Source organism: Scyliorhinus torazame, chromosome 18 (assembly GCF_047496885.1).
Source record: "Scyliorhinus torazame isolate Kashiwa2021f chromosome 18, sScyTor2.1, whole genome shotgun sequence".
In the NCBI taxonomy this organism is placed as follows: domain Eukaryota; kingdom Metazoa; phylum Chordata; class Chondrichthyes; order Carcharhiniformes; family Scyliorhinidae; genus Scyliorhinus; species Scyliorhinus torazame.
In genome coordinates this window covers 120112312-120122423 of record NC_092724.1, presented here as the reverse complement: position 1 = coordinate 120122423, position 10112 = coordinate 120112312, and the positions used below count along the sequence as shown (strand labels likewise).

Genomic DNA, 10112 nt, shown 5'->3' with positions numbered 1-10112 from the left:
CTCATTTTGATTCTCAATGTTAAGAGTATGAGATAAATATTGCAAATTGTTTTACTCTTTTGATTGTGTATGGTGTTTATTTATTTTTGTTCAAAAACCATGGAATCTTGAGGCTTTATTCTCTTATACTATATCTGGGATCTCAAACTTTGTCTCCTTTAAATAAAAAAGTTATTCATCGCTAGCCAGTTTGTAACATTAATTTGAGTGTCTTGTCCAGGATCATAACAAATCGGATAAAGTATGGAAAAATAGGGAAGTCTTACTACAACTGTATAGGGCATTGGTGAGACCACATCTGGAGTACTGTGTACAGTTTTTGATCTTCTTACTTAGGGAAGGATATACTTTAATTGGAAGCAGGTCAAAGAAGGTTCACTAGGCTGACACCCCAGGGTGAAAGAGTTGTCTCATCACGAAAGGTTGAGCAGGTGTTCAGAAGGAGAGGTACTCTTCTTGAAACATATAAGATTCTGAGGGGGCTTTGATACGGAGAGGATGTTTTGTCTCCTGGGCGAATCAAGAACTGGGGGCACAGTTTAAATAGGGTTGTCCCATTTAAGATAGAGACGTGGAAGAAATTGATGAGAAAGGGCAACACAGTAGCACAGTGGTTTCTGTGAGGCGTCTGCACATTCTCCCCGTGTCTGCGTGAGTTTCCTCCGGGTGCTCCAGTTTCCTCTTACAGTCCAAAGACGTGCAGGTTATGTGGATTGGCCATGATAAATTGTCCTTAGTGGCCAAAAAGGTTAGGAGGGGTTATTGGGTTACGGGGATAGGGTGGAAGTGAGGGCTGAAGTGGGTCAGTGCAGACTTGATGGGCCGAATGGCCTTCATCTGCACTGTATGTTCTAAATTGTTCTCTCTTTGGAATGCTCTCTTCTAGTGGGGAGTGAAGGCTGGGTCATTGAGTATATTCAAGGCTGAGATAGGCAGATTTTTGATTAACAAGGGAGTCAAAGGTTTTTAAGAGGATAGACAGGAAGGTAAGAATTGAGGCCACAGTCAGAATGGGCAACATGGTAGCACAGTGGTTAGCACTGTGGCTTCACAGCGGCAGAGTCCCAGGTTCGATTCTCGGCTGGGTCACAGTCTGTGTGGTGTCTGCACGGTCTTCCTGTGTCTGAATGGGTTTCCTCCGGGTGTTCCGGTTTCCTCCCAAAAGATGTGCTGCTAGGTAATTTGGGCATTCTAAATTCTTTCCCTGTGCACCTGAACAGGTGCTGGAATGTGGTAACTTGGGGCTTTTCACAATAACTTCATTGCAGTGTAAGCCTACTTGTGACAATAAAGATTTTTATTATCAGCTGTTGATGTTATTGAAAGGTCAGGCTGGGTGGGATATTCCTGCTGTCACTTCTTATGACTTCTTATGATCTTATGGCAAGTTGGCACTTGTTATCTCTTTTGGTCTCTGATGCGACCATCAATTCACGCGAAACCAATAGTAGAAGTAAACTGTGGCTTTAATCAACTAGACCAGTGCCTGCCTGCGTCTGGTCTGCTAATGAGAGCCGCCTACAGGGAGACTGCTCTTTATACCTCCCCTCAAGGGGTTGAGCCAGGGGCGGAGCCTGCAAGGTACCAACATGATACATTACAGATAATACCTTACAATGGTCCATAGGTGGAGCCCACATGGGCAACAGCGTGATACAGTTATATACCTGGTGAATGGTTACTGCAATACGTTCACCAGTCTCCTTTGTTTGCACCCCTGTAGTGTGCACCCACCCCACTCCTTTATTATTAATGGAGACCAGAGCTGTGCAGTGCTCAAGTGTGGCATAACCAAGGGTCGATATAAGGTACTTTTCCGTTTGGTCTGCTTTAGTTAAGGCCTTCCTAACCGGTGTTATTAACTTTCAGTGAGCTATGTATTGGTAATCACAGATCTTTAGGCTCATCTAACTCATTTAGCTTCTAAAGAAGCCACATTGGGCTCGGAAAGCTAAGCTTGTTTCTCTCTGGCCAGACGCTGCTGAACTTTTCCAGCATTTTCTTTTTTTAAATTCCATTTTGATTTTGATTTTGCAGATGGCCTCAGATCTCCTTATTTTTCAACCCCAAATGTAATCTCTGCCCTTCTGCAGGGTTGTCAGTGTTGTCATTCCGGGGTCCCGCCAACTGCCGGCGCGCTCGGGATCCCGCCAACTGCCGGCGGCTGGGAGGCGCGCCGCGCGCCCCCGCTCGGGGTCCCGCGGCCCCGCGCCCTCGGGAACCCGCACAGCCCCGGTCTGGGGAAGATGGTGGTCAGGATCAGGCCTCGGAAAGTCGCTCGGAGATACCGGGCGGCCGCGGCCGCTGCCGTCGCCATCCTGATCGTGCAGACCCTGGCGGTCTGGAGCTTCAGCGGCCTGGAGAGTGAGCAGGAGGTAAGACCGGGAGGGGGACGATGCAGCGGCGGGCGGGCGAGTGGACGGATGAGGGTGGGTAGGAGCAGGCGAGGGGTGGGGGTGTTGAGGGTAGGCGGGAGGGGGGGGGGTTGAGGGTAGGCGGGAGGGGTGGGGGGGTTGAGGGTAGGCGGGAGGGGTGGGGGGGTTGAGGGTAGGCGGGAGGGGTGGGGGGGTTGAGGGTAGGCGGGAGGGGTGGGGGGGTTGAGGGTAGGCGGGAGGGGTGGGGGGGTTGAGGGTAGGCGGGAGGGGTGGGGGTGTTGAGGGTAGGCGGGAGGGGTGGGGGGGTTGAGGGTAGGCGGGAGGGGTGGGGGGGTTGAGGGTAGGCGGGAGGGGTGGGGTGGTTGAGGGTAGGCGGGAGGGGTGGGGAGGTTGAGGGTAGGCGGGAAGGGTGGGGAGGTTGAGGGTAGGCGGGAAGGGTGGGGAGGTTGAGGGTAGGCGGGAAGGGTGGGTGGGTTGAGGGTAGGCGGGAGGGGTGGGGGGTTTGAGGGTAGGTGGGAGGGGTGGGCCGGGTTGAGGGTAGGTGGGAGGGGTGGGGGGGGGTTGAGGGGTGGGGGAGTTGAGGGTAGGCGTCAGGGGTGGGGGGTTGAGGGTAGATGGGAGGAGTGGGGGGGATGAGGGTGGGTAGGGGGGGCGAGGGTAGGGGGGATGAGGGTAGGCGGGAGGAGTGGGGGAATGAGGGTCGGCGGAAGTGGTGGGGGGGATGAGGGTCGGCGGAAGTGGTGGGGGGGGGATGAGGGTCGGTGGAAGGGGTGGGGGGGGATGAGGGTCGCTGGAGGGGTGGGGGGGGGGGATAAGGGTAGGCAGGAGGAACACAGGGGAACCAAAAGAGAAAATGCTGGTAAATCTCAGCCGGTCTGACAGCATCTCTAAGGAGAGAAAAGAGCTAACGTTTTGAGTCCAGATGACCCTTTGTCACAGCTAAAAGGCAATAAAAAGTGGGAGATATTTACACGGTAGGGTGAGGGAATGAAAGATGAATCAAAGCCAGCCACAGAAACCAAGGGGAAGAGTGCTAATGGCAGTCCCCAGAGAGAGTGAAAGGCCAAACTGCAGAGAAACTAAATTCGGAGGGTAAGCTGTTACAGATGTAGATGTTGAGGGGGAGGGGAACATGGGTAGGAGAGAGGTAAAATGAGAAAAAGGGGAGAAGGGGGAAGCAAAGGGGAGAATAGGTAAGGAAAGGGGGATTAGATTGGGGGGAAATATATATAAAGAAAGACAAAGAAATAAAAAGTAAGAGACAGTTAAAATGAAATGGAATGAAAACAATGGGGTTGAGGTGGGGTAGAGCTAATCATCTGAAGTTGTTGAATTCGATGTTGAGACCGGAAGGCTATAAGCTCTACCCCACCGACCCCTTTGTTTTCATTCTATTTCATTTTTACTGTCTTTTACCTTTTATTTTTTTCTTGTCTTTCTTTATATATGTATTTTCCACCACACTTTCCCCTATCTTATCCCCCGTTTCTGTCCTCCTTCTCATTTTACCTCCCTCCCACCCATGTCCCCCATCCCCACACATCTACATCTGTAACAGCTTATCCTCTAATTTTAGTTTCTCTGCTGTTAGGCCTTTCACACCTTTTATTCACTCTGGGGCCTGGCCTTAGCACTCTTTCCCTTGGTTTCTGTGGCTGGCTATGACTCATCTTTCATTCCCTCACCCTACTGTATAAATATCTCCCACAAAGGTTCATCTGGACTCAAAACGTTAGCTCTTTTCTCTCCTTACAGATGTTGTCAGACCTGCTGAGATTTTCCAGCATTTTCTCTTTTGGTTTCAGATTCCAGCATCCGCAGTAATTTGTTTTTAACATAGAGTAGGGTGAGCTCCTTGGGTTGGGGAGGTACAGGTATCAGGGTGGGATGGACTGCAAGGTGTAGGGGATGGGGAGAGAGAGGGAAGATGACAGAATGGTATTGTCACTGGTCTAGTAATCCAGCAACCCAAGTTAAGGGCAGCATGGTAGCACAAGTGGATAGCACTGTGGCTTCACAGAGCCAGGGTCCCAGGTTCGGTTCCCTGCTCGGTCACTGTCTGTGCGGAGTCTGTACATTCTCCCCGAGCCTGCGTGGGTTTCCTCCAGGTGCTCCGGTTTCCTCCCACAGTCCAAAGGCATGCAGGTTAGGTGGATTGGCCGTGCTAAATGGCCCTTAGTGTCCAAAAAGGTTAGGAGGGGTTATTTGAGTTACGGGGATAGGGTGGAAGTGAGGGCTTAAGTGGGTCGGTGCAGACTCGATGGGCCGAATGGCCTCCTTCTGCACTGTATGTTCTATGATCTGGGGACCGGCTTTCAAATCCAACTGCTGCAGATGATGTAATTTGAATTCATTAAAAATATTGAGTTTAAAGGCAAATGATGACCGTATCACTGGTCATTATCGTGAACGCCCATATGGTTCATCAGTATCCTTTCGGGAGGGAAATCTGCTGTCCTTGCCTGGCCTGGCCTACATGCGACCCCAGGCTTCTCAGCTGCGTGGTTGACTCCTAAATGCACTCTGAAATTGCCCAGCAGTTGTATCAGATTGCTTAAAAACGTTCAAGATGCAAACATTGGGGAGCTGTATCACAGACTGGTCAAGCAACAACGTAACATAGGCATACTCATGGAATCATACCTTACAGATAATGTCCCTATCACCATCCCTGTGTATGTCCTGGCAATTATACAACTCACTGGAGGAGGCGCCGCAAATCTCCAGCTTTAATGAAAGTGTGGCCCAGCACATCATTACAAAAGATACGGCTGAAGTTTATATTGCGTGGGGAAGAATGGAGGTGGGTAGGGGGTGAGAGGGGAATGGAGGTAGGTGAGTGAGAGGAATGGAGGTAGGTAGGGAGTGAGAGGGTTGGGAGCGTGAGGGTGAGGCAGGACATTGAGAGTGAGAATTGTGAGACAGGAGTTGGAGGGGCTAGGGGGTGAGGAGACCGCGCGGGAGGTGGAGTGAGGGAGAAGGGGGGCAATGAGGGGCGAGAGGGTGGACAGGAGAACGGGAGAGGGTGGGGATGTGAGAAGGGGCGAGAGGGTGGGGGGGCAGAGAAGGGGCAAGAGGGTGGGGGGAGGAGAAGGGTTGAGAGTGTGGGGGGATGAGAAGGGCAGGGTGTGTATGAGGAGGGGAGGGTTGGGGTGGAGAGGAGGAGGAGTGCAGGGGTGAAGAAAATGGAGAAGAGTGGGTCGGGGTGAAGAGAGTGTGAGTGAAGGGGAGGGTGTGCCGGAAGGGAGGGCTAGTGAGGGGGAGGGATGGGGGAAGGAGAGGGAGTGAAGAGAGAGGAATGGAGGGGAGAGCGAGAGGGAGAGATGTTAGAGTCTGAAAGGAAAAAGACGGGAAGGCGAGAGACAAATTGGAAGAGATCAAAATAAAATGGAGGTCGGTGTTAAGAATCCTGCTGATATTACCAGCAAGATGTCTCAAAACCCTGTAGGAATACTTGAAACACTGGTTCTTAGTATTTTTGTTTGGAATTGTGTGAGGAACAATGTCCAGCCCAGTGGTGGGAGTGGGAGAAGGAAAAGCAGTAAATAATGCTGAATTAGCGAGTAGAATGTGTGGGTGAAGACATAGACACTGAGCTGTAAAAATGTGATCAGGCAAATTATTTTCGGATGATTTTTACACGGGTGGTGGCAGCAGGTTCAATTGAAGCATTCAGAAGGGAATTAGACTGTGATCTGAAAAGGACGAATGTGCAGGGTCAGAGGAAAATGGCACTGTGAATTGTTCATTTGGAGAGCCTGTGCTGACACAATGGGCCGAATGGCCACCTCCTGCACTGTAACAATTCTGAAAATTGTGAGAGGAGTGAAAGTTTGTGAACAGCCATTAGAAGGCTGGTGAGGATAATGGTGGTTAGTGCGCAGCAGTTAATGGGTTAAGGATACAAGTGACCCATTTCTGGGTAAGTAACAGTTTGTGTAGAGTGGAGTTTAATAGTTTGAGAAATTACTTTTGGAGTTTGGTTGCATTGGGAGTGAGATCCAAGCTTGGGCAGAAGATGTTACAGAGATGGACGGTGGCAGTCTTGATGGGCCAGATTTGAGCCTGAGCTTGGATGAGGCCATAGGACTGCAGCATTGCATACTCCCCGATTCAGCCTGAATGAGAAGTGGGAAGGGGTATTGGAATCAGAGACTTAAAGGTGTAATGTTCTAAGACAAGCTGAACTTAATGGCTTAATGTTAAACTGCAGAAAGTTCTGGCACATTCATAACCTGTTGGACAAATGGTGATTGGCATGGCATTGGGGTTCAAGAGCTCAAGTTTGATGTCAATTGCACACTGATATTAGCTGAACTGGTAGCACAGAATGGGAGGGGATCAAGGAGTGTGACGGAGATAACTGACAGAACTGTTGATAGTTAGGGAGAAACGGATAGATGGAGAATGAGGTGGATGTTGGGTATAGAGGTGGTCAGAGGGCTGTGTTGGGAGAGAGCCTTATGAATACAAACTGGATGCCAAACTCATCAAATCACATGGAGCTCTAATCATTTTTAAGAGTGGGATTCACCTGAGTGGATAATGTTTTTTTAAAAACCAATTCTCAAATGGGGGAATTACATCTGGTGTGTGGGATTTGAGGGGTACAAACATCAATCTTAAACAGGGTTCCATTGGAGCTGTTGCAGTGAACAAACAACACGTGTAGCACCTGCTGTGATCATGCTGGATGTCTGTACTGTGTTAAGCACCTTTTTGGATTTTAAATGAATGATGCCTGCTTTTAAATTAAGATATTGTGTTGCCTATAGAGTCTACGAAGTGGTGGCTGATGTCGGTGGGCTATGAAGAGAACTGACGTTATGTACTGTTAGAGTTTTTATATTGTTTGTTTTAAAAATAAATCAATTAGCCCTTCTGTGGTGCTGCTCGAGGTAAATTGGATGATGCGTTATTTCCTAACGACTGGAGAGTTAGACGACCATGAGTGATGGACTATTCTGCTGCTAAGGTGGAGCTGTGTTTAATGTGACCTCTTCTAAAGCTGCAAAGCAGAAATCCCGAGGGCACTTGGAGGATAATTGCTATAGCTGAGGCTTTGTAAATTTACAACTCGAGGCCTGGAGAAACCAACGTGAAATGATTGCCTTTTTATATTTTCTACACTATAAAGTCTGGTGGACTCGAAGCTTTTTATATATGAAATTGGTTTAAGTTTCAGCCTTCGTAAATGCTGTGAGCAATAGGTTGTGGCCTCCCACTCTGACAATTTGATTGACACTTTAGAGTAAGTGCTGCCCCACACTTAGCTGAACGGTAGAAAGACTTTCACAATTTCAGCATATTCCAAAACACTGCATAACCTAGAATGTAGTTTTGAATCGTCACTGTTGTAATGTAGAAAATAACAGCCATTTGTGCAGAGCCAGCTCCCACAAACAGCAATCTGCTAATGATCAGACCATTTCTTTTAGATGGTATGTTAAGCACTCTCAGGAGGATGGAAAAGGTACCATGGCAGTATTCAAAGATAAACAGGAGAGTTTACCCATAACCAAAGACATAAAAAAAACTACAAACTTATTTGTTATATTTGGTGTTTGTGGACATGTATAATCTGTAAATTTTGCTCCTATGTTTGCTTACAAAATAATATTAATTGCACTTTGATAGTGATTCATTAACTATGAAGTGCTTTGGGATAAGCCTAAGGATGTGAAAGATACTATAGAAATAAAAAACCCTTCTTTAGGTTGCCCTGTAGAACAGTTGTGTTTGAAATGAAATGCAAATTGAAATAACTGTTCCATCACTTTCTCCCTGATATTGCTCTAGAATCTTACCACCCATTTGGCTAGCTCTGAAAGAACTGTTCAATCAATCCAACACTCCTTGTTTTTCGCCATTGCCTGCAAATGTTTCCTTTTCAAGTATTTGTCCAATTCCTTTTTGAAAGTTCCCATTGAATGTGCTGCCACCACCTTTCAGGCAGCACCTTCCAGATCATGATAACTCGCTATCCAAATTTCTCCTCATTTCCCGCACCCACGATTCTTCTGCCAATTATCTTTTTCTCTGGTTATCACCCTCTAATTATTTTCTAATTATTGACCCTAACAAAATCCTTGGTAGTTTTTGTATATTTTTTGCATGGTGTCGCTGGCAAAGCCAGCATTTATCGCCCACCCCTAATTTATTTGAACTGAATGGCTTTCTTGACCATTACAGAGGGCAACCGCATTGCTGTACGCCTGGAGTCACATGTAGGCCGGATTGAGTAAGGATGGCAGATTTCCTTCCTTAAAGATCGTCGTGAACCAGATAGGGTTTTGCAATCATCAATGATGGGTGTCATGATCACCATTACCGAAACTAGCTTTATGTTCCAAATTTATTCATTGAATTTAAATTCCACCAGCTGCCATGATAGCATTGTAACCTCTCTTTTCTCTCTCTCTCTCCTACACCCCCCCCCCCCCCCCCCCCCCCCCCCCCAAAAGTAGTACTCGCGTGTACCTCTGGATGATCGTTCAATACATTGCCACTACCCCTATCTCCCCAGCAATGTCGGTATCTCTGGGTCTCTCTGAAGATAAGGGCTTGTTGTTTTCACCTGGCTCATGACACTTGCGATCAGTCCTGAACTAACACCACATGATGGACCTAGAATGACAACAAGAAAACAATGGATTAGGTTTATCACCATCCCTTTTTTTATTTTTAAATTTTTTTTAAATTCTCCTTTTTCACATTTTCTCCCACATTTACACCCATCAACAAATAACAATAATCAGCAAGATATGTCAATCCCCATAATAACAACGATCCCATCTGCCCACCAACCCCCAAACCTCAACCCGCATGTTTACATAAACAAATGACAAAAAGGAATCTGGGATTACCAGTAGTCACCCTTAATCTACACAGGCCCCCCCCCCAAAGTCTCCAGCTCCTCCCGTCCACTGCCTCTTGTAAAACATCTCCTCCCAACCTCGGTTCCTTCCCCCCAACTTTCCACCCCGGCTAGACCACTCTGACCCTGTTCTGCCAGGCTCCGAGGTCCGCAGCCCCTCCCCCCACCTCACTCCCGTTCACTGGCCAGCTTAAACCGGCCAGCGTGGAGGCCCCCGCCCAGATCCCCTTCCCCCTTGCCCGGCCCTAGGAAAGCCCAAAGATCCCCTTTTAGCACACAAACCCCGCATATCCATCTACACCCCAAAGAGCCCTCATTTCGAGTGAAAGTCCCGTCCCTTCCCTTGTCCAAATGTATACAACATTGGCTCCTTTAGCCTCTATACCCGCGCGCAGTGATACAAAAAAGAAGAAAATACAGTCATGAGGTTACATCGGCACATGGCCATTCCTCAATTTGTCAGTTCTGCCACAGTCCTGCTTTCGCAAACTCCTCCGCTGCTTCTGCCGTTCCAAAATAAAAGTCCCTGAGCTTGTAAGTCACCCTCAGCTTCGCTGGATATACAATGCCGCAACGCACCTTGCTAATGTACAGTGCCCTCTTCACCCGGTTGAAGGCAGCCCGCCTCCTCGCCAGCTCCACCGTAAAGTCCTGGTATACACGTATACCAGCTCCAGCCCACTGCACCACCCGCTTCTGCTTGGCCCAGCTCAGGACCTTCTCCTTCACACTGTACCTACGGAAGCGCAGAGTCACTACCCTTGGCGGCTCACTCGCCTTTGGTACAGGCCTCCACGACCGATGCGCCTGATCCAGTTCATATCGGGAGGGATCCTCCCCCTTCCCCAATAGTTTTGCCA

At 48.5% G+C, this 10112-nt stretch overlaps 1 protein-coding gene across 1 annotated transcript in view; it reads left to right on the top strand.

Moving 5' to 3' along the window:
• The first annotated feature begins 2112 nt into the window (after positions 1 to 2112).
• The window catches only part of xylt2 (xylosyltransferase II), a 182446-nt gene continuing 174446 nt past the window's right edge, over positions 2113 to 10112 (top strand). The window contains exon 1 of the mRNA XM_072483241.1: positions 2113 to 2375. Coding sequence (XP_072339342.1) covers positions 2247 to 2375 — 129 coding nt within the window. The 5' untranslated portion in view covers positions 2113 to 2246. The remainder of the gene's footprint in view (positions 2376 to 10112) is intronic.